Genomic DNA, 24,201 nt, shown 5'->3' with positions numbered 1-24,201 from the left:
GTCTGAAGAGTCACATGCAGATCTAAAAAAGAAACAACTTACTATTAGTTGGTGGTATAAGACTTGCTCCTTCATAAGCTATATTTTGTATTCAAATGGCAGGTCTATAATATTGAACTCCAACATCAATTAGCTCATTATTTCATTACTCATTACTGAAACCACTGGTTGTCTCATTGCCAGTTCTGTGCAATGCACTGCTTGAGGGAGTTAAAAACCAGTCAGGGCAACACCAACAAAATTTCTTAAGCAGCACACTTGGTGTACCTCGAGAGCTGTAAGAAGGATTTCTATATTCAAAGCTATAGTTATTTCAAACTACAGGACAAAGGAGATTTCAATATAAAAAATACAGAGTCTTTATTTTAACTGAGTAACATGCAACTGTTCTGACCTACCAAGTTTACATGGGCAACATTAGAATTATTATTCTCTACTCAAACAATATTTTGCTCTTAGAAATCCACCTCATCTAGAAGTCTACCCCAAACTTATCTCAGGGGCTCAACTCCCCAGTTTCCACAGCAAACTCAAAGAAAGAGAAAGACCAGTTTTTAAAACTCCCATACCAACTCTGATCCAGCACAGGATCGGGCAAACCCCCTGTGCTGGTACACTGGAAGAGTCCAAAAAGAGAAAGGAAAACACAACTCCTTTGTTGGTAACAAGAGCCAAGATTCATTAGGTTGAGCTTGCACTAAAAACCTTAAAAAAAAAAAAAAAAAGTGCTATGAGAGCAGTTTTCACTGCAGCATCCAAGGCTCTTAATAGTCCTGTCTGGAGACAGGAGTACAAAAAACCCACATCCCATACCTGGCCCAAACGTGAGTGCTGTGTTTTGAACAAAGCAATAAGTAATTAGCCACAAACTCCCAGTGAATGCTCACAATGATATATCTGACATTTTCTTTTGGGGTAGGAGGAGGAAAAAACTAGTGGTGATGCTTTTGTCCTCTTAAATTTAAAAGAAAAAAAAAGAATAAGAACTTCAACAGTAAATATATATATCATCAATAGTCAAACCAAAATGCTTAACAGTACACTATTAAAAGATTAAAAGCAAATAAAACAGAACAAAAAACAAAAAACCAACCCTTCTCAAAGTCTGGAATTCATAGGCTCACAAAAAATTCTGGCACTGAAAAGACAAATTTCCACATGTAAGGAATTTTATTCCCCGATCATATGCTACAATTAAAATGGCACAGGCCTTTTCAGAAGAGTGGGAGGTGAGGAACAATGAGATGGAGTTCACACTAGTTCTAACAACCACATATCATAGGAAAAGTGGATTCTTCAGAGATGATCAATCTTTTTAAGATAAAAGTTTGAACCAGAAAAGGAAAATCAAGAAAGGGAAAAAAATACTTCTTTAAGAGAGCAAGTGCTGCAGGAAGGGAGAAACTACAGTTACAGGCTATCCAACTAACAAGGGGTTTACAAACCTAAGCCCTCAACTCTTTTTTTTTTTTTTTTAAAGATTTTATTTATTTATTTGACAGAGAGATATCACAAGTAGGCAGAGAGGCAGGCAGAGAGAGAGAGAGGAGGAAGCAGGCTCCCTGCTGAGCAGAGAGCCCGATGCGGGACTCGATCCCAGGACCCTGAGATCATGACCTGAGCCGAAGGCAGTGTAAGCCCGCAACTCTTTCTAAACACAAAAGGGCAGCACCAGGACTAGAGCATCCCCTCCAGCTTCAAGCATGAAAGCCCCACCGAAGTGGGAGTCAACTGTGGAAGGGGAGGGCAAGGTTAAACAATGGCTGAAGGAATCAACCTATAATTCAAAACCTAAATTCTCATTTCCCTCTAGGACACCATAGAAAGCACGTGCTTTTACTAACATGACTTACCAACAGGCAACTTATAAAGGAAGTGATGTGGATTAGTCAAACCCCTCTGTAGAACAAATGGGACAAAATACCATGAAGAGTCTTACACTCTCTTCAGAGTCTAAGCATCTGTGGGGGCTTCTTTTCCACTGTTTAAATGTATAAAACAACCCCTATAAAAAACTAAAAGTTTCTCAATGTCTGTAACATTTTAAGTTAGTAATTATGGTTTCCACCTTGAAAGTGTGTTGTTGTCGTTGTTGTTTTTAAGATTTATTTATTTATTTGAGAGAGACATAGACAGACATGGAGAGTGAGCAAGTGCAAACAGGGGAAAGGGCAGAAGGGAAAGACTCTCAAGCAGAGTCTCCACTAAACAGGGAACCTGAAGCCAGGCTTGATCTTATGACCCGGAGATCATGACCTGAGCCAAAATCAAGAGTGAGACAGATGCTCAACCAACTGAGCCACCCAGGTGCCCCAAAAGTGTTTTTTAAATATTACCTCACCTGTATCTTAACAAAGCCACATAAAAATGGGTATTTTACATCTATTCCATAGATCAAGAAACTCCCCACCAGAGGTGATGTGACTTTCATCCAATATCTCAAAGCATGTTCCTACAGCATATGGCCCAAACAAGCACCCACGATCTGACTTTAACTGTAGTCTCCTCTACACTCTGCTACTCCGAGTGTGTGCCAGACAAGCAGCCCAGTCTCACTTGGGGGTGAGTCACGTGCACACTCAAGTGTGAGGTGCCCTGCTCTGTAAGTGATTATGAAGCCTCTCTATGGTAATAATTCTAATTCTAGATTTAGAGCCAAAAATGCTTCTTACCCATGCAGCCTTCCTCATCTACAAAGGTTTTCGATTTCAGCACCCGCTTTCGTTTTCTTTTTTCTCCACTTGAGCTCTAAAAGATCAAGAAAGATTAGAGGTTACAACCATGAATCTACAGAGAAAAGTAACAAAAATTTCTACAACAATTGCCCTCCAATATTCCATGATGACAAAAAGTTGAAGGAGGAACTCTACCCACTTCCTTTTAGAGACCAGTCCTACCACACAGACAAGTTACGTTCTTGTATATGCAAGTTGTTTATGAGATAAAAAGCACATTCAGCCAAGAACTGTGTTCATTCAGTCAACAAACTTTTTGGAGTAGTGCAGGCACCATGGTTAGAAAGACCAATAGGACAAGGACCTTAGTCAAGATGAGAGACAAGGAAAACAGACCACTGCAATCCAATGTGGTTACAAGGCCTTTAACGGAGGGGCTGTGGCAGACATTGTGGGAGCACAAAGGGAAGGCCCCTAAACCAGATGAGATGTTTCCATGGCATCCCCATTTGCTGGGGAAACTTGCTATTTTATATTTTAAAGGTTTACTTATTTATTTGAGAGAGAGAGCGCAAAAGAGCACGAGATGGAGGAAAGGAGAGAAGGGCAGAGGGAGAGGGAGCAGCAGATTCCCTGCTGAGCAGGGGGCCTGATGTTGGGCTCAAGCCCAGGACCCTGGACCCCGACACTCAACCAACTGAGCCATCCAGGTGCCCCAATACTTGTTTTTTTTTTTTAGACTTGACACTGCAACACTGCCCCCATCTAATTTAGTCTCACACAGGTATTACTAATACCAATGTCCTTTTATCTCTACTGGTCTTTCAACCATTTTCTCCTTAGCTAATGAAAAAATTAGTGCAAAATTTAAATGACAGTCTTAATATAATGGATTAAGGAAAACTAAAGTCATAAAGGGGAAAAAAACTTGTTAGCATCCTTCTCCTCAACTCTTCATTATTTACACAGATAGATGTAGACAAGGTGCAGCTGAAGATCATTCAGAACTGTATTTCCCCATTTGTTGCCAGCTTTTCTCACCTTGCACTTTTCCAGAAGAGTTTCTGAAGAGCAACAAATGTGTATAATTGTTTGTTCTACTCTATTTTTCCACAGTTTGCTCTGATGCAGGCAACACCTTATTTGGTGCAATTCCAACAGAAGTAAGGTAGCACAGCAGCCTTGATGCTAGAGGTCAGAAAAATAAAACTACTCCCAGGCCTGACCTCAGCAACCTTCCTAAGACTTTACGCCTATCACTGAACTCTCGCTTCAGGTGAGGACAGGGAATGCCCAGTCTGTAGTAACTACAGGAGAGCAAAATGAGACAAGAGCCATCTACTGGTATCTGTGAACTGTACAGCAGCAACCGATTCAGCACAGGAGTTTCAGGTCCTTGGGAGATAGAGGACAGATGGAAAGGCAACTGTCCCAGTAAAGCTTTACCTTGACAGAAGGAGGTTCTGGTTCAGTCTTCGGTACTGGTTCAGGAGGTGGAGAAGGAGGAGGAGGAGGTGGGGATGGTGACTCAGCTTCATAATCCCCAGGAGAGTCTGGTATGACTGAAATAATGAAACAAACTTAGATAAGAGAATTGTGGCACTATCTGGTACAACGCCCTCTCCAGTGGCTTTTTATTTTTTTTTTTTAAAGATTTTATTTATTTATTTGTCAGAGAGAGTGAGCACAGGCAGACAGAGTGGCAGGCAGAGGCAGAGGGAGAAGTAGGTTCCCTGCTGAGCAGGGAGCCCGATGTGGGACTCGATCCCAGGACGCTGGGATCATGACCCAAGCTGAAGGCGGCCGCTTAACCATCTGAGCCACCCAGGCATCCCTCCAGTGGCTTTTTAAACTTTCGTGTCCAACACAGGACATTTTGCAAGCAGTAATTCATGACAACCACAGGCTCTGCAGTTAAATATCTTTAAAATATACATTTTCTTGGGGTGCGTAGGTGGCTCAGTTGGTTCAGTGTCCAACTCTTGTTTTCAGTTCAGGTCCTGATCTGAGGGTTGTGGGATCAAGCCCTGTGTCAGGCTCTGTGCTCAGTGGGGAGTCTGCTTACAGATCCTCTCCCTTTGCCCCTTCCTCTGATCACTCTCTGCCTCCTTCTCTCTCTCAAATAGATAGATAAATCTTTAAAAAAATACACATTTTCTTAATTTTATACGAAGAAAAAGCAAATAATTTTTTTAAAGATTTTATTTATTTATTTGACAGAGAGACAGAGACAGTGAGAGAAGGAACACAAGAAGGGGGAGTGGGAGAGGGAGAAGCAGGCTTCCCACTGAGCAGGGAGCCAATGTGGGGCTTGATCTCAGAACCCTGGGATCACGACCTGAGCTGAAGGCAGACACTTAATGACGGAGCCACCCAGCTGCCCCAAGAATTAAGAATTATTATTATTATTATTTTTAAAGATTTTATTTATTTACTTGACAGAGACAGATCACAAGTAGTCAGAGAGGCAGGCAGAGAGAGGAAGAAGCAAGCTCCCCACTGAGCAGAGAGACCGATGCGGGGCTCGAACCCAGGACCCTGAGATCATGACCTGAGCCGAAGGCAGAGGCTTTAACCCACTGAGCCACCCAGGCGCCCCAAGAATTAAGAATTATTAAAACTGGAATATACCTTAGAGATCACCTTAGCTAAACCTTTTATTTGACAGGAAAGTCAGGATATAAAGTTGTTTTATAAATATCTACTGATCAGGGATGCCTGGGTGGCTCAGTGGGTTGAAGCCTCTGCCTTCGGCTCAGGTTATGATCCCAGAGTCCTGGGATCGAGCCACGCATCGGGCTCCCTGCTCAGTGGGGAGCCTGCTTCTGCTCACCCCCCCCACCTGTCTCTCTCTCTCTACTTGTGATCTCTGTCAAAATAAATAAATTAAAAATCTTAAAAATATATATATCTACTGATCATCCACCATGTGTCACGTATTCATTCCACTTATAATTGTTTCCTTTATACTCACAACAACGCTAAGAGACAAATATTATTTTTTTGACAAATATTATTATTCACGCATTACAGTTGAGTAAAAAGAGGTTAATGAGCTTGCCAAGGTCATGGAGCTTACAACTGAAACAGGAAGCTTTCGACCCCAGTCAGTCTGATGCCACAGCCTTACGAGTCCAACTATCCTGTGTTGCCTCAGCTTTCAGGGCAGACATTTTCTTTTAAGATTAAGTGGATATAATTCTCAGATTATAGCAAATGTTCCATGCCAGAATTTTTGTGACCGTGATGTAAGGATTATCTGCAATCACCTATAGATGTTTGTTAGACTGTAATTTTCCAGCTGACCTTAAGAGCATAAACTGAAGGAAAAACTACCTTGAAACAGTCACAATTATAGCTCTAACAACTAAGACTTGCTCAGTATTGTACAGGGCTGCTATTTCTAGTGATCGCCTATTGATGAGGTTTGTTTCACTACAGTGAGATTAGCAGGAAAGAATACTTTTGGGAAAGCAATATTGCTCTGGAAGTGGAATCACCCAAGAAGAGAGAATCACCAGAGGGATCTCATCATTCCTGAACAATCCCAGAAACAGTGGTCTTGTATAAGGCTCATGAGGGAGGAAGTGAAAATCCTCAGCTGACCTATTGCTTAATCATCACAAAGAAATTGCTGGTAAAAAGACTGGATAGCTGCTTAGCCTCACCTGCTCCCTAAACCTCCTGGCTGTATTCAAATTCTTAGCACAAGTCTTGGATCTGAAATTCTCCCAACTGATTAGGTCAGTGTTAAAAATTATGACAGTGGAGGGTTGAAGGCCAAATGACCTAAAGAGGTGAAGCAAAACAAGAGCCAGAACGAAACAATAAATTATACACTTCAGTATGAAATGGGCCCCAAAACTATAAGTCTGGGAAATAAGAGTCAGAAACATGAGGAAAGTAGTCCAGCCAGTAACCCAGCTCTGGGAGGCTAGAACATAACAGGAGCTCAAGTAAGCAAAAGTCAAACCACAGAACCAGGCTCTCATTTTTCTGAAGGTATAGCAACTAAGAAAGCTGTGTCACGTGTTTTTCACAGGCAGGAGGAAGCTTTACACAGCAAGAAAGCCAAACAAAAGGAATTTTGAGTACTCACAGTAATAAATTTAAGAGTTTTAATCCTATTTCCACTTTGGCAACCATTAAAACATTTAATCCTAGTACCATCCTCTAAGACCCCTCTCACTGCACTGTATGGAATTGTTTACCTAGATCCCCCCCACCCTACACCCTGACTCTAACCTCCACAGAGGCAGAGACATCACAATTTCCCTGGCACTGACCACAAATAACAGTATTTTTTAAAAAATTTATTTGACAGAGAGAGATCACAAGTAGGCAGAGAGGCAGGCAGAGAGAGAGGAGGAAACAGGCTCCCTGCTGAGCAGAGAGCCTGATGCAGGGCTTGATCCCAGGACCCTGATCATGACCTGAGCTGAAGGCAGAGGCTTTAACCCACTGAGCCACCCAGGTGCCCCAACAGTGTTTTTTTTAATAAAGGAAAACAATCATTTTCTGAACTACATTTGGGCTGAGCAGCTTCTAGGTCAAGGAAGAGTGAGCATATGCCTCCCTCTCCCTTCCACATCTCCCCAAAGAGAATGATTACAATGATGACAAAGGAATGAAATTCTGTAAACCTGCCCCTCCACCCCCACCATACCAGAGAAGAGAAAAGAAAAGGGAGCAAGCCAAGAACTTGTAATGAATAAGAATTTTCCGCAAATCCCCCAAAGATGGAAGGCAGATGGGAGAAAGTTGACAAGAGAAGCATCAGTCAAGTAGATGAGTCAGACAGGAGAGGTTACTATATATTACAAAACTTCTATTTTATCTGGTTTTTCAAATCGTGTATCACTTTATTTAAAAAAATGTTTTAAGGAGGGGCACCTGGGTGGCTCAGTGGGTTAAGCCGCTGCCTTCGGCTCAGGTCATGATCTCAGGGTCCTGGGATCAAGTCCCGCATTGGGCTCTCTGCTCAGCAGGAAGCCTGCTTCCCTCTCTCTCTCTCTCTGCCTGCTTCTCTGTCTACTGTGATCTCTCTGTCAAATAAATAAATAAAATCTTAAAAAAAAAATGTTTTAAGGAAAATATCTTAAGAAAGGAAGGATAGAGAAAACAACTAGAATTTTCTGGACTTTACAAACATTAATCATTCACTCATAATAATCCCACAAAATCCCTATTCCTATTATTTGTTTTATTATTATTTTTTAAAGATTTTATTTATTTATTTGACAGAGATCACAAGTAGGCAGAGAGGCAGGCAGAGAGAGAGGGGAAGAGAAGCAGGCTTCCCGCTGAGCGGAGAGCCCGATGCAGAACTCAATCCCAGGACTCTGAGATCATGACCTGAGCCGAAGCAGAGGCTTTAACCCACTGAGCCAACCAGGTGCCCCTCCTATTATTTGTTTTTAAAAAATCTGCCCACATTCATATGCTAGAATCCATGTCTCCCTACTTTAGTCTTTACTATCAAGGCAAGCATTCTCCCTTGATTTATTTTTAGTGACACAAGCATAAGCAACGTTTCATACATTGGTGTATTTTATTTTTTTAAATTATTTTTATTTATTTATTTGACAGACAGAGAGACACAGGTAGAGAAGGAACATAGCAGAGGGAGTGAGAGAAGGAGAAGCAGGCCCCCCGTGAAGCAGGGAGCCCAATGCAGGGCTTGATCCCAGGACCCTGGGATCATGACAGGAGCCAAAGGCAGATGCTTAACAACTGAGCCACCCAGGCACCCTTACACTGGTGTATTTTAAATCTATCTGTAATGACTTTGCAGCTCTTCAGATAAAAGACACTCAAACAGTAAAATGTAACATTATCCCAGGAAAACAACCTTTGTTGGTGCAGAATAAGAACTGTGGTAAAACTAATTTCAGGGATCCAGCAATGTAACCACTGTTTAATCACAGAGTTCTATGGCAGAGATAGGTAATTAGAAATTCTGGAAATCATTCATAGCTTCCTAGGAAATTTTTTAAACTACCTATCTTAACCTAAAAAGAGGAGGGTGTCATTTCCTTAACATTCTCCATAAGCAATTTGCGAAAACTGAAAATGTTAGCAAAAACTCAAACGTATCAATTAAAACTATTTCTTCCTAGCAATGTAGACATTACTCTTAATGTGATTTCTTTCTGGGTCTGGCCTTTTCTTGCTTGACAGAGTATGCAGACTTGCTGAATATGCTCAAGCCTCTGCCAGGAAGAGAAACAAAGGAAAAGTCCCTTGAGTAGAGATTTAAAGATATGAAGTTGAACAGAATTTTCTGAGAAGAGATTTACTACTGTTAAACACTTATTGAACACCTCTATAACAAACGGAGGGTGAATAATAAGGAAAGCTGCTATGTTAAGCACTGTCCTGGCACTGTTAATATGTCTTATTTGATGTTCATAAAAAAACCTACACAGTGTGTGATAACATCCCCAATTTAGAGATGGAGAAACAAAGAAGTGGAGAAATTAAACAATCTGCCTAAAGTCGCACAGTAAGTGGCAGAGGTAAGATTTATATTCATATCTGTTTGACTCCAAAGTCCCTGCCATTTCCTCCACTCCTGTTGCTCATCTGCTAATTTCCAGCAAAAGGCAGCATCCTGAATAACCTATATTGGTAATAAAATGGTAATAGGTTAGAGACGCTGTGAAGGTTTAAATTAAAGCTCATTGGCTTTGAGACAAAGAAAACATTCAGGAATAAAAAGGAAAAGGTTTATAAATTTAGTCAGATGCTAAATATTATTTTTACTAGGTAAAAAATCTGAAAGCCTGTCATCTATATTATCCATTACTATAGGTTGCCTCTTTTCACATTTCTTTTCGCTTCTTTCCAACTAATAACCCCACTCATATTTCTAATCACCCACAAGTATTGCTTTTGTGGGATAAGGATCAGAACTACAGAGAATATTTCAAAAATATGTAACAAGTGGGACACCTGGGAGGCTCAGTTGGTTAAGCAGCTGCCTTCGGCTCAGGTCATGATCCCAGCGTTCTGGGATCGAGTCCCACATCGGGCTCCTTGCTCGGCAGGGAGCCTGCTTCTCCCTCTGCCTCTGCCTGCCATTCTGTCTGCCTGTGCTTGCTCTCTCCCCCCCTCTCTCTGATAAATAAATAAAATCTTTAAAAGAAAAAAAAATATGTAACAAGTGCTCAATCAACCACAGTAATTCCTTGACTTAGAGCGGACTCCTTCACTAGACTATCGAGTTTACCTTTTCAAAGTACATTAGGCTAATGGCTTGAAAGCCTCTTTCAGAATCTTCCCCAAGTCCTTTCCTGCTTGGAAATATGGAAGACTAATCCAATTAGCACATATTCCTGTTATATCCTAATTATTTTCCCAAGTGTCTGCATGGAGTTGCCTCTATTTCTCAATTCCTTACTGGTCAGAACGTTCCTTAATGGTTCTTGTTTCATCTACATGCTTGGGTATCCTCCTTTCAGTAGTCTTGGTCAAAACGTTTTGATACATGACATGGAATGAGTATACAGCAACTATCCCTCTAGGATGCTCACAATGCCCTATCCCTACCCACTCCAGAGTCACTAAAAAAACCACAGCTCTGGTGGGCACTATACCTCTCATGGGGTATCAGAGGCCACAAATTCCAACGTAAGTAAGCCTGGCTGTTAGGATCTAAATCCATGGAAGAGTCAAAGATGTGCCTCTATCATAGACAGATTTAATTTCCTTCTACAATTTCCTGGGTCTGTTCATTTCTTTTACATTACAATCATCTGTTTACATAATTTGCCTTTTCACTCAATTGTACATGTACAGTTGCTGAGTTGTTTTGGGGAAACCTCTGTTGTCATTTTCAGTTCTTCTTATAGCATTTTCAGATAAGAGTAGAGTCTAACAAGTTTATTTTGTCCTTCAACAGCAGAATAGATTCCTTTTTCTTTGTTATTCTCCTTTAATCTCTTCTAGCAACCGTCTGTTTGTCTTTATACTTCACTTGATGCTGAATTCCTTTCGACTATATCTCCCTAGCCCCCTCAAAATGTTTTTTACTCAGTATGGCAAAAATTCATGGAGAACTGATTTTAAAAATCCAAGCTTTTCACCACTATTCTCAAAACAGGGTAGAAGTCATCTGGTATGTGAGTTCAACCAAGGCATCTTTCTCTTTAACAGCCTCCTCTTTCTCTACACCTTTACACTCTTTGGGAAGAGATTTTGCCTCTTAGAGTATCTGATATTTTTGAAGAGGCACATTAATTTTGCCCTTGGGGCACCTGGGGGGCTCAGCGGGTTAAAAAAAAAAAAAAAAAGAATCTTGCCCTTACTCTGTTGATCTCACAACAGTGCCCACAGCCTAAAACTGAAAGGGTCTATGGCATCAATCCCTTTCAACAATGACACTATAGATTCTTAATCTTGGCATGGCTTTATTTACGTGGTGTGGAATACCACCATGCCACCAACAGCCTTGATGCCTACAATATTACCCATTTTAAAAGAGTCACATGAAGGTAGCCAAAGGAATATCACCACTTCATTTTTAAAAAGGAGAAGCTCTTTGATAATATATATAATAATAACCCTTATTCTTTTTCTTTTATGTTTATTTTGGCATATTACCAGAAAATGATGGTTCTCGTCAAAAGGTTAAAGCAGACTTTAGGTGGTGCTATGTCTCTTAACACTAGGATTGCTATTGTCATTGTGACCTGTGATAAATTACTTTTTAACTAACTCCTTAAGCATAGTAAGAATTGGCCTATGTTACTGACTAAATATCTGTGTTCCCCCAAAATTCATATGCTGAAGCTCTAATCCCTAATGTGATGGTATCTGGAGGCGAGGCCTCTGGGAGGTAGTTAATGGAATGAGATTATTGTCCTTATACAAAACACAAGAGAGACGATTTCTCTCTCTACCACGCGAGGATAAGAAGGTATCCTACAAATTAGGAGGAGAGCTCCCACCAGGAACCACGCACATCAGACAGTGCCTTAATTTTGAACTTCTCAGTCTTCACAACTGTGAGAAACGAATCTGTCTTGTTTAAGCCATCGAGTGTATGATATTTTTGTTACAGCAGCCTGAGACAATCCCACTAGCCAAAAATTAACAGCAATGCCCACCTTCATCTTCACTGCTATCAGACTCAGGAAGTTTGATTCGTCTCCTCTTTTTCTTCATATTTTCAGTTTCTTTTGTCTCATCATCAGATAACTCCACTCGCTTCCCCCTGTTGGCATCCAGGAATAATTTAAGCATGTTACACAAAATAAAAATGAAAGTATTTATATGCTACTATCAGTCTTGTTTCATAACTCATGATCTTAATTCCAGAGGATAGAAGAGTCAAAGTAGACCAGTAAAGGTTCTTTTTTAAGGATATTCTGCTAACTGACCACAACTAAGTCACTCCATGGGGTGACCAGAATTAAACATTTTTCTAGCTCTCTATATTGATCATTGGAAGCTACTTAACAGCTCATCAAGAATCATTACAAATTCCTACAGATTCCTTCTTACTTTTCCTATTGACTTTTCAATGATTCAAAAAGCACTGAATAAGCAGCTACTAAGTAGAGGCTCTTTCCTAAACACTGAGGATGAAAGGTGAAAAAAAATACTATTTTTCAAGAAGCTCTGGCAGGAGAAATAGATATAAACACCACCCAATACAAGATAATATGACAGGTATGACTGCACAATTAAAATGTTATGCGACAAGACTCTTACTTGAAAACTGAAAGCTAAGTGGAAGTTTATCAGATAAAAAAAGGCAGACAAAGATATTAAAGAGAATAAAACAAATACTTCAAAGAGGAAATATGGGCAAAGGCATAGACATAAGACCTTAATGTGATTCTAATGACATAATAAAAAAACCTAGACTCCATCTTGTCATTAGTTAGCTCCTGTGGATACTCTACCACACTACTCAAATATGTATGAGATACAGTTTTTAATCTTCATTAACTTATTTCTTATATAACTTTAAATATCAACTTATTTTTCTACCTCAAGCGAGAAAAAAATTAAACCCCAAATGAGTAGAAAAAATTAATGAAGAGCAGAAATCAATGAAATAAAATAGAAAAAAAATTAACAAAGCCAAAGGTTGTTATTTTGGGGCAAAAGATTAATAAAATTAATAAACCCCTTTATAAGTCTGATTTTAAAAAAGACAAAACTACATATTACCAATATTAGGAATGAAAGAATGAATCTGTAGTGATAAGTACAGATTCTATAGATACTCAAAGAATAAGACTATTACCAGGAACTTTATGCCAATAAACTCAATAACTTAGATGAAATAAATTCCTTTAAAAATATAACCAAAACTGGGGCACCTGCAGAGTTCAGTCATTTAAGTGTCTGCCTTTGGCTCAGGTTATGATCCCAGGATCCTGGGATCAAGTCCTGCATCAGGGAGTCTGCTTCTCCCTCTGCCTGGCCCCACCTCTGTCAAATGAATAAAATCTTAAAAAAAAAAAAAAATTTTTTTTAAAATATATATTATATATATAAAACAAAAACTGACCCAATGAGAACAAGAAAATTTAAATAGCTCTATTTAAAAAATCAAAATTAATAAAATAAACCTTTCCACAAAGAAAACTCTGGGTTTGGATTTGCTGGTGAATTTTATCAAACCTTTAAGGAAAAAAAAATAATACATATATTACACAAACTCTCTGAGAAAACAGAAGGAAACAACTCCTGACTAATTTTATGAAGTTAGCATAACTCAGATACTAAAATCTGAAAAAGACATTAACAGAAAAGAAAATGGCTGATCTATAGCCCTCACAGATGCAGCGGCATAAAAATCCTTAGAATACTAGCCAACAGAATCTAACAATTTATAAAAAGGATAACATCTTATGACCAAAGTGAGGTTCATCCCAAGAATGCAAGGTTAGTTTAACATTTAAAAACCAAGGTAAATTCACCATATTAACAGAAACATCAAATGATCATCTCAATAAATGCAGAAAAAGGATCTGTCAAAATTCAACACACATTCATAAAAAACCTCCAGAAACTAGGAACAGAAAAAGATTGCCTCCATCTAGTAAAGGGCATCTACTAAAAACATACAGTTAACATCATACTTGGTAATGAAATATTGAAAGCATTCCTGGCTATAACCATCAACAATGAGTGTCTTACTGATGGACTAGGGACATTTTAACCCACACACATCACATATTCTTGGGGATAAGGCCCACTGAACAGAGCCTTGACCCTCTGAAACTTCAGCATTTTGTTGATGTTTTCTACTAGAGTAGCCCCAGCCTTGCCACAAAAGTCAAGTATTTCTGGGCCTATCAGTGCTGACAGTGTCTTTAGAATTTCTTTCAACAGACTAATTCCTACCAACTATGAGGTAGTGTCTCAAATTCCTGGATCCATTTTTAACAGCTTGTGTGCTTTTTATTTTCTTTTCTAATTACATTTTACCACTTGAAAAATAAACTCATTGATATAAAAAGAAAACAAAGAACTTTTTCTCTTAAATTTGACTGGAAACAGTAACCCCTCGCTTGGCAATCTGAAGTGAAAACAGACACACAGACACAATCAGGCACACTTATGCCATGTCCACAAACTTCAAATGAAGTAAAGAAAAAAAGATAATCAATTTAGATCGATGGGGCCCAAAAAACTGGCTTTGGGCTCTAAATCACCTAAACTGGCTGATTCCACAGTTCTCTTTCACTAGATAAGCTACTGAACTTCTCTCTCTCTTCATTTTGGTTATACAGCTGTATCCCTAAGGCATTAAGTAGGATTTAGTACTCAACTAAAAACCACCAGCTGTCAATAAGCCCAAACAGACCTTCTCACCCCCAGCAGAGACACTCATCCCCCACAGGCAACAAAATTTTCCTACCTTTTTTTTTCCTTCTGCTGCATCTTAACAGGCTCTGCTTTTTTGCTGGATTTCTTCAGGCCTGTAGGGGCTGCCAGCTTTGGTTCAGTGACAGACACTGGAGGTTGCTCCACTATTTTTTCTTCTTTCACTGCTTGTTCTGAATCCAAATTGACTTTAAGTTTATCTACAAATACAGCAAGCAGATGATATATAACCTCATCATACAATATTAATCTATCATTCTTCTGACAATCTACTAAGTGCCAAATAATTTATTAGGAGCAGGGGCTAAAGGGATAAAAAAAAAATAGTCCCTGTCCTAACAGAACTCAGGGTCTAGTCAGAGAACATGTCTCCTTTCCAACTACCACTCTAGCTCTGTTTTCATTTCTGCCTCTTGCTAATCCCTCATTATATCACAGCCCACAGGCCAAATAATAGTAAAAGCATGGCTTATAAAAAGCAAATACAACTCATTTATTAGATGGGAAAATTAAGAGTCTGAGGGATAAAAGACGTTTCCCAAGAGTACACAGCTTACAAACAGTGACAACAGAAATTTGTACCAAGATCCTATTTTCTATTATATTCTATCTACTTAAATATGGATACTCTTATCATCTCACTACTTCTATCTTAATGATATAATTAAAGGGTTTTTAAAATTTAATTATTTTTGTAATCTTTACACCAAATGTGGGGCTCGAACTCACAATCCCAAGATCAAGAGTCGCATGCCCTTCCCACTGAGCCAGCCAGATGCCCCTTAATAACATAATTAAAAGACTACTTTGGAATCAGAAAAGTTTGAGTTATACTGTTTTACTCTGGGTAAGTTACCTAAAAGTCAGTCTTCTCTAGAAAAACTGAAGTAATATTTGTGAGACTATAGAAAGGACTAAAAGGGATTAGTATGTGAGGTTATATGACTTACCCAAGGTAACATCTATAAAAAAAAAAGGTAAGAGTCAGGATTTGAACCCAAGCCAGTTTGTTTAACTCCTCAAAATCCTTACCTCTTTCCTTATACCAATCTGAAAAACACAAAAACTACTATGCTGTGCAGAGAACTAAGAAATGCACGCAAGATGGGCCAAGCCATCTGAGAAATTATAGAAGAATATCCTTAATGCTATATATAGTAATTTTTTTTCCCCAAGAGAAGTCACAAAATACTCTCAGAAAGCTGTAAACAGCCTGAGGCTCTTCAATAAGTGGGTTTGGTTATATGCTGTAGAACAGCTCAAGCCAGCTATAATGTAGAAAAAAACAACTGATATCTTAGCCTTGGTCATTACACACAGCTTAGGATAAGAATTTGCAAGTAAAGTATATTATGTGAAAGAACAGATGACAGATAAAAGTATAACATGCAACCCATTTAAGTTTCATTTTCCGAAGACTTCACTGAGAATTCTAAATGGTGGAATCCACTAGAGAATTGCAGCGTTCTCTCCTGCCTTTTTAACACTGGTGTTCTCAAGTATCAGTACTGCTCATACTTTTCCACCAAATTGTATAGGAGAGTAAACATGCTTCTCCAGGGGGTCTGGAGTCAGTAACTGACCCTCAGAAAGTGAGTTCTCTGAAGTTGCATGTATATCCATAAAGCTTAAGCAAATTTTGCATTTTGTTACAGAATTATATCATATTGACAGCAACTGTTTTAAAATTATTTTTTAAAAAAAGTATTTCCTACCTCCCTCTTGGGGTAAGAAAAGAGTCTACCAATTTCAGGAAACTGAACTTAGTTAAAATACCAGTGACCAAACAGACTTCAGCATCCAGAGTTTTTTTACTCTGTCTTGATTTCACAGTATTTGAGGAACTCCTAATTCATTTACATGTGCAGCTACAATTGGCCAATTACCCAGTAAAGAGGCAGTTTACTGTAACATTTTCAGACTACTGTTAAGGAAAATTTAATCACATATTTTCCTTTTTATCTGAATGATCAAGTCATTTGTATCATTGACTATTAAAAGCATCTCCTCCCCCCGCCCCAGATTTTATTTACTTATTTATTTATTTGACAGATCACAAGTAGGCAGAGAGGCAGGCAGAGAGAGAGGAGGAAGCAGGCTCCTCGCTGAGCAGAGAGCCCAATACAGGGCTCGATCCCAGGATCCTGGGATCATGACCTGAGCTGAAGGCAGAGGCTTAACCCACTGAGCCACCCAGGTGCCCCCAAAGCATCTCCTTTTTATACTCAAGAAAATATGAAACTCCTTTACAAAATACAGATGACTTCTTAATTTTGTCACCAATGCTGTAATTTTTTTTCACATATAAAGCATTAAGGTTCTTGTTAAGGAGGTAATTCCCATACCAGAAAATTCACCCATTTAAAGTGTAAAATTCGGGGCACCTGAGTGGCTCAGTGGGTTAAAGCCTCTGCCTTCAGCTCAGGTCATGATCCCAGGGTCCTGGGATCAAGCCCCACATCGGGCTCTCTGCTCAGCAGGGAGCCTGCTTCCCCCACTCTCTCTGCCTGCCTCTCTGCCTACTTGTGATCTCTGTCTGTCAAATAAATAAATAAAATCTTTAAAGTGTAAAATTCTGTGGTTTTTATCTGTGCAAACATCACCGTTATCTAATTTTAGAACATTTTCATCACCCCAAGAAAGGAACCCTGTACCCGTTAGCAGTCACTCCCCAATCCCAACCCAGCCCACGACACTAATCTACTAATATTCTACATTCTGTCTTGATAGATTTGCCTATTCTGGACATCTTGTATAAATAGAATTACATAACATGTGGCCTTTCCTGTCTAGCTTCTTTCATTTCCCATGTTTCAAGTTTCATCCATGTTATAGCATAGGTTGATTCCTTTTTTATGGCTCAATAATATTCTATTGTGGGACACCTGGGTGGCTCAGTCAGTTGAGCATCTGACTTCAGCTCAGATTGTCATCTTGGGATCCTGAGATCAAACCCTGCATTGGCCTCCCTGCTCGGCAGGGAGTCTCTTCCTCCCTTTCCCTTGGCCCCTCCCTGACTTGTGGTCTATCTCTCTCCTTCTAGTAAATAAATAAAATCTTTAAAAAAAAATAATAGTAAATTCCATTGTATGGTTATACCATACTTTGTTTATCCATTCATCAGATGATGGACCTTTGGGTTGTTTCCACTTTTTGACTATTATGAATAATGCTGCTATGAACATTTATGTACAAGATTTTTTGTGGACATATAGTTTTAATTCACTTGAGTAGATATGCAGGAATAGATGGAAGTGTTGGATAATCGTTTAACTTTTTGAAAGACTGCCATACTGTCTCTAGAACAAGCACATAATTTTCTATTCTCCATAGCAATGTATGAGGGTAATTGTTACACTTGCTATTGTTCAGCATTAGGTTTTTGCTTTTTTTTTTTTTTAAGATTTTATTTATTTATTTGACAGACAGAGATCCCAAGTAGGCAGAGAGGCAGACAGAGAGAAAGGAGGAGGAAGCAGGCTCCCTGCTGAGCAAAAAGTCCGATGTGGGGCTCGATCCCAGGATCCTGGTATCATGACCTGAGCCGAAGGCAGAGGCTTTAACCCACTGAGCCACCCAGGTGCCCCCAGCATTAAGTTTTAAGTGCTTCAAGTCTCCACAACTCTTTTCATCCAACACTCTTCATTTTCATTGCAATGATCTTGTCATGTGTCAAATACAATAAAAATATTCATCATTTTACTCTAAACATTCTTCTTTAAAAAAACATGTTAAATAAATCAACTTTAAAAGCCATTCTTTTTATTAGATAAATATTTAATTCTTTTATTTTATCCAGTTTCCCCACTCCCTATCTGCCTACTGTCTGCCTAGTAATTATAATTAACTATTTTATTCTTTATTTGTCTGTCTCTCCTGGTAGTATGTAAGGACCATGAGGGCAGTGATCTCACTTGTCTACATTTTCTTCATTGTATCATCATGCATAATAGTTCCAAGTACACAGCAGCTGCTCAATAAATACTTCCTAAATAAACACATCAATAAATAAGTGTATACTTCTGTATAGCTTGATTTTTTTTTGACTAACAAATATTCATAGTTTATATATTTTAGAAATAATAAAAATGCTTACATTCACTGGTTCAAATGCACCAAAAACAACAAATAAAACAAAACAAATAAAAATGTGGACCCAAAAGTCACCAAGAAACCACACAACCTGATTCGGTTCAGTGGACTAGTACCAGCCATGCAGGCCAGTGACATTAACACCATCTATTTTCACAGAAGTAGGGAGCCCTCCCTGTGCACTCTGCCCGCAACAACACAACGTGCTTCCCAATAACCTGAACGTATCAAATTTTCCATCTATTTTCAGAACACAAAAACTTTTTGGGATAGCTTTTTGGCAAATAAACACTATCACCCCAAAGCCTCCTCCAACCACTAATTTGACCATCATGGGAAAGCAGAATTCTGACTAATTTTGCTTGCATAGGCATGTAACAAAACGCCTTCCCACAAGATCTTTGTAAAACTGATGCTCCAAGAAAGTGTGCCATAATTATCCTGTGGCTCCTAAATTCTTTCTGGTATTATGCCACATACCCTCAGGGGATGTGTACTTGGTATGAGAAGTATGAAAATATGTGACTACTGGCTCTTTCCATATGAAAGAATCCTTATTTTAAAAAAATTTTTAAATAAAGGCGATTCTATTTTCTCAAAAAGTATTATTTTTAAGTGGCCACTACCCCGGGTCCTTCTAATTCATACTGAGGTCTAGTTCATTATCATGAGTAATCTGTAAAAAATAACTACAGAAGGTCAAAGATTTGTTTTTGCAACCCCCTGGGAGACAGGGGTAATAATTAATAATGGTCACATGAGACAAACCTGACCCCAGCACTTAGGATATTAACCTCAACACTGTACTGTATAACCAAGCAGCCTCCTTCTATTTTGTCACCCATTTTCAAGAGCCCTGTGAAACAAATAATAAATTCTCTTTACAAGGCAGGAAGTAAAAACAGGAGTAGTAAACTATCCCACAAAAGATCTAAACTGAACCCAGCTCACCCATAAAATCCACTGGTCCAGTTGGGTTACTTCCATTCAATATTTGGTCAGTAGACTGAAAATTTGTATTAGGATGCAGGAAGGCTGTACAATATACCAGATGGGTAAAAACTGAAAAAGGTGGCTTTCACCTCAAATATGTTATTATATGAACATTCATGTATTAATCAAAGGAAGGTAAAAACATGCTTACTCATTGCAGCTTTTCCAAAAAAATTGCTCATCACATTCCCTTTCCCTGGTGCCTTGTTGCCTGTGGAAGATACCTAAAAGCAGAAAACACACATGATTTTTTTCTAGTGTCTAAGGCTGTTCTTTGAATAGCAGTCTTAATCTCTTCAATACCAGGGTACACTGTTGTGATGGCACAGTCTCTATATAATCATGCCAAAATGTGTCAGCATTAGATAAAAGAACAAATCCAGACCAGAGTACCTCATGTTTATCTCCAAAGCTTACTTGCTCATCGTTCTTATAGACTTACTATCCATGAATGTGTTTAAACTTTTAAGAATATTTTAAAACTACTTAGTTTAATAGAATTAAAACAGATCAGAGGCAGTATGGTACCCAAGAAGTGGAGGGAGAACCTTCAAAATGTTACATTTATAATAATCAGAAGTGGATTTGAAAACTGATTGCACCACTGAATCTGATACCCAGGCAAATCCGTCAATAAGTCTAGCACTCAGCTTCACCACATGCAAAATGGAGATCTCTCCTTCACTGACTGTTAGGAGGATTTAAGCAGAGATCAAACTATTGGCACACAGTAGTTCCATAATGTTAGTGTTTTCCTTCTAATCCCCTCTCCTTTCCCAAAGTGGAAGCTGTAAAATCACAATGAAGGTAATAACAACAACAAAAAAAAACAATAATTGTGCCTTTCTGGAGTATTTTTAAATACTGTTTTAATGAGACTTTTCTCAAGTGAATGCACTTAAGTTACTTCAGATGAGTGAATAATAAAAAACGAAGGGAAGCAGCTAAAGAAAAAAACAAAAATTCATAAAACAGAACGAGAATGTTAAATATACTAAGAAGAAAGGACTAGAAGGCAAAGGTCAGAATATAAGATATTCCCAAAATGACGTATTGCTAATATAAAATTCCTTAAACTCTGTAATTTTCAGGTGTTCTCACATGCATTATTTGGCTTGCACAACCATCTTGTAATGTATACAGGGCCATTTTACAGAAGAATCCAAGGCTTGGTGAGAAGCATTATTGAAAGAAAAAGGACTATTTGAGATGAGAATATCAAGAATTAAAGGATTCAAACTAAAGGAGAAAAAATAGAACATATTATATACATCAGAACCTGATGTATATAATAAACTTTATATAATATAAAAGTGATTAAACTGCTACCACTGGAACTATAATGCTTTTCCAGTTACCCATTCTAAGCTATAAAGACGTATCTTTATTTTTTTTTAAAGATTTTATTTATTTTACAGACAGAGATCACAAGTAGGCAGAGAGGCAGGCAGAGAGAGACAAGGAAGCAGGCTCCCTGCTGAGCAGAGAGCCCAATGCAGGGCTCGATCTCAGGACCCTGGGATCATGACCTGAGCTGAAAGCAGAGGCTTTAACCCACTGAGCCACCCAGGCGCCCCAATAAAGACATATCTTTAAAGACTTACATTTGTTACCTCTTTAGTCTCTGTTTTGGTTTCCTTGTTGGCATCTTGAGTTTTAGAAGCAGCTTTAGAGGCAAACATACCCATTATCCCTTTGGGCTGCTGGAAAATCTGTTTGGAGGTAGGTGGATTGTGACCATTGGTTATCAACTCATTATTGGCTGGTGTCTCACTTGATACTTGAAGATTGGACTGCTCAAACTTTTCAGAGGACGAGGATTCAACAGCAGCTCTGGGGACTGCAGCTGCACAGTGTATGGCACTAAACCTGAGGTCACAAATATTACATTAATTTCAAAGTCTTGCTCCTTTCCACATGTTACATTCTAAGTCTAATAGTATTAAATTAGAACATTTTACAACTAACATAGATATTAGAAATTATATTGTGCAAAACTTTCATTTAGATACAAAACAAGTATTGGAGAGACAGTGAGGGACTTGCCCTAGATTATACATATAGTCAGTAACAGAACTGGGACTGGAATCTGATGTCTTCCTCCATACCATATTGAATATCTTTACTTTTTTGAATAAAGCTTTTAAATTCAAAACAATAAGAATACACCAGAAAATAACAAAAGATTAGTAATTTCACTAACCCTTGGGAAACCAAAGGGTTACCTCTTGTTTTTAAAGACCTTCAACTTATAGGACTACATATGCAATAAATATTGACTGGACCAAAATTATGAGCTTTAAATATTAACAAATTTCCTGGCAACTCTCCTGGCCAGAGTGGATCATGCTTTGAAACAAGGAAGAAGCTGGGAACAGAGCCACTGGCTCCTATGACTGGTGGTCCTTCACTGTCATTTGTTCATAATTTCTAATAATACCAACTAACAGCACCAGACAAGTATGCTCCAAACCAAGTGAAGAAACTTGGCACAGTATGCATGGTATATCAAAGGGAACATTCATCTCTTTTTTTTTTTTTTTTTAAAGATTTATTTATTCATTTGACAGACAGGGATCACAAGTAGGCAGAGAGGCAGGCAGAGAGAGAGAGAGGAGGAAACAGGTTCTCTGCTGAGCAGAGAGCCAGATGTGGGGCTTGATCCCAGGACCCTGGAATCATGACCTGAGGAGCCAAAGGCAGAGGCCTTAACCCACTGAGCTATCCAGGCACCCCCATCTCTTTTTCTATAATCATCACAGATGCGCCTGTTTCACACAAATCACAGTTGTGCTTACAGCAAAGTTCCCCCACTTTTCTAAAAAAGAACACCATTTGATTTCCCCCAGTCTTTAGCTTACTGGGGGTTGGTGAGAGCTCCTTGGATGTAGCAAAGGGCATTATTCATCTTTTGTATTTTAGGTACGCAGTACAAGACCTGGCACATAGAAATACTAGTGAAAGAATGATAACTGAAGATTCTGGAAATGAGACCTCTGGTTTCTCTCTCTTCTTCAATGTATCACTTCAACTTGGGGTGGGAGAAGATGGAGGTTAAGAAAGAAACAATGTGGTGAGAGTAATCACATAGGATCGAGTAGGAGATCAACCAGGCAAAACTTCAAGATTAACTGCTGGAGTAACTAGTGTAAGAAAAAAGTCACTGTAAATTATTTAATTTCAGAAGTAACTTTAGACTGAACAGTCCCAAAGGTAGAGTGTATAGCTTCAAAAATCTTCAACTGATTTACTACAGTCCACTTCAGAAAACCCCACACTACCACAAATATTTTGTGCATCAGAGTTAATAACAAACAGAGATCATTTCCTTTCACCCACTGGTCTTTCTCTCTAGCCTTGCAGTACTTCTATGTACAAGGAAAAGAGCAATGTCTTATTTCATTGTCAACATCTAAAGTTGGCCCTCAGACAACTCTTTCTCCATTTGGTCTACATTCCACACCTTAGGGTCAGGACCAGAAACTGGCAATAAGGAAGAGACCAAGTTAGGCTGGGAACATGTCCGAAGAGAGAAGAATCTGCTCGGTCCTAAAATTTCAATTTTCTTCCTGTCATAGCGCTTCTTAAAACACACGAAACAATGAGTCAGATCTCAGTTGGCCCATAATTCTCAGGACCAAACACAAACTTTTTTATTGGAGTAAATTCTTCACATTTCCACCCAAGATACTTTAAGTATTTAAGTAAAGTTTCATTAAAGTGCTTCCTACTGCCACATTTCTACTTGCCATGTTTACTTTAGTGGTCTCTGAGGAAATTTCATTTTGAACTTTTGAGTTACCTTTATTCCTGTTTGCTTATTAGATACAACAGAAGAACTGATTTTTAAAGCTCCACATGCCATAACTATATTTTAATACTGGTTATTTTTTGGAATTTAAAATATAATTTACATAAACACATCTGGGTATTCATCTTTTCTTGTGATCCTTCCCTAAAAACACCACTTATAAATATAAATCATTACTCTTTAGCTATGTAATTACATTTATTTATTTAATAAATATTTGTATGCTTATTATACTTAAGGTTTTGAGCTATAGAATAAAAGAGCTATTATCTACCATTAATTCACTCAACAATTACTTATTGAATGCTTACCATTTGCTAGGTACCATTTTGGTACAAAATAGACACAATCCCTATTCTCATGGAACTTCCAGAAACTATTGGCAAGTCTATATCTATTTCTCCTCAAGAACCTGGTTCTAGGGCGCCTGGGTGGCTCAGTGGGTTAAGCCACTGCCTTGGGCTCAGGTCATGATCTCAGGGTCCTGGGATCGAGTCCCGCATCGGGCTCTCTGCTCAGCAGGGAGTCTGCTTCCTCCTCCTCTCTCTCTCTGCCTACTTGTGATCTCTCTCTGTCAAATAAATAAATAAAATCTTAAAAAAAAAAAAAAAAAAAAAAGAACCTGGTTCTATCAGTTATCCCATCTTCTCCAGTAGCCTCAACCATTTCTTCTTTCATGGCTCTTTCCTAATAGTACAAGTTCAAGGCACTCTCAACTTTAAAAATGTGTAGATCCTCCCTTAGTCTCAATTCCTTCTTAGCTACCTCTCTTTTTCCTCCATT

General features: G+C 38.7%; 1 protein-coding gene across 2 annotated transcripts in view; it reads right to left on the bottom strand.

Moving 5' to 3' along the window:
- POLD3 (DNA polymerase delta 3, accessory subunit) overlaps positions 1 to 24,201 on the bottom strand; it is a 48,027-nt gene that overhangs the window by 3,243 nt on the left and 20,583 nt on the right. The window contains exons 6-11 of one of the 2 annotated variants that reach the window (XM_059410732.1): positions 21,221 to 21,476; positions 19,759 to 19,831; positions 14,557 to 14,722; positions 11,786 to 11,892; positions 4,122 to 4,237; positions 2,673 to 2,748 (exon numbers count right to left, since the gene is read on the bottom strand). In XM_059410732.1, the coding sequence (XP_059266715.1) occupies positions 2,673 to 2,748; positions 4,122 to 4,237; positions 11,786 to 11,892; positions 14,557 to 14,722; positions 19,759 to 19,831; positions 21,221 to 21,476 (794 nt within the window). Of the gene's footprint in view, positions 1 to 2,672; positions 2,749 to 4,121; positions 4,238 to 11,785; positions 11,893 to 14,556; positions 14,723 to 19,758; positions 19,832 to 21,211; positions 21,477 to 24,201 lie in introns of both variants that reach the window. The other variant, XM_059410721.1, reaches the window with a different exon arrangement.

Source organism: Mustela nigripes, chromosome 1 (assembly GCF_022355385.1).
Source record: "Mustela nigripes isolate SB6536 chromosome 1, MUSNIG.SB6536, whole genome shotgun sequence".
NCBI lineage: Eukaryota > Metazoa > Chordata > Mammalia > Carnivora > Mustelidae > Mustela > Mustela nigripes.
The sequence above is the reverse complement of the archived record's forward strand: the minus strand, read 5'-3'. Positions and strand labels throughout refer to the sequence as shown.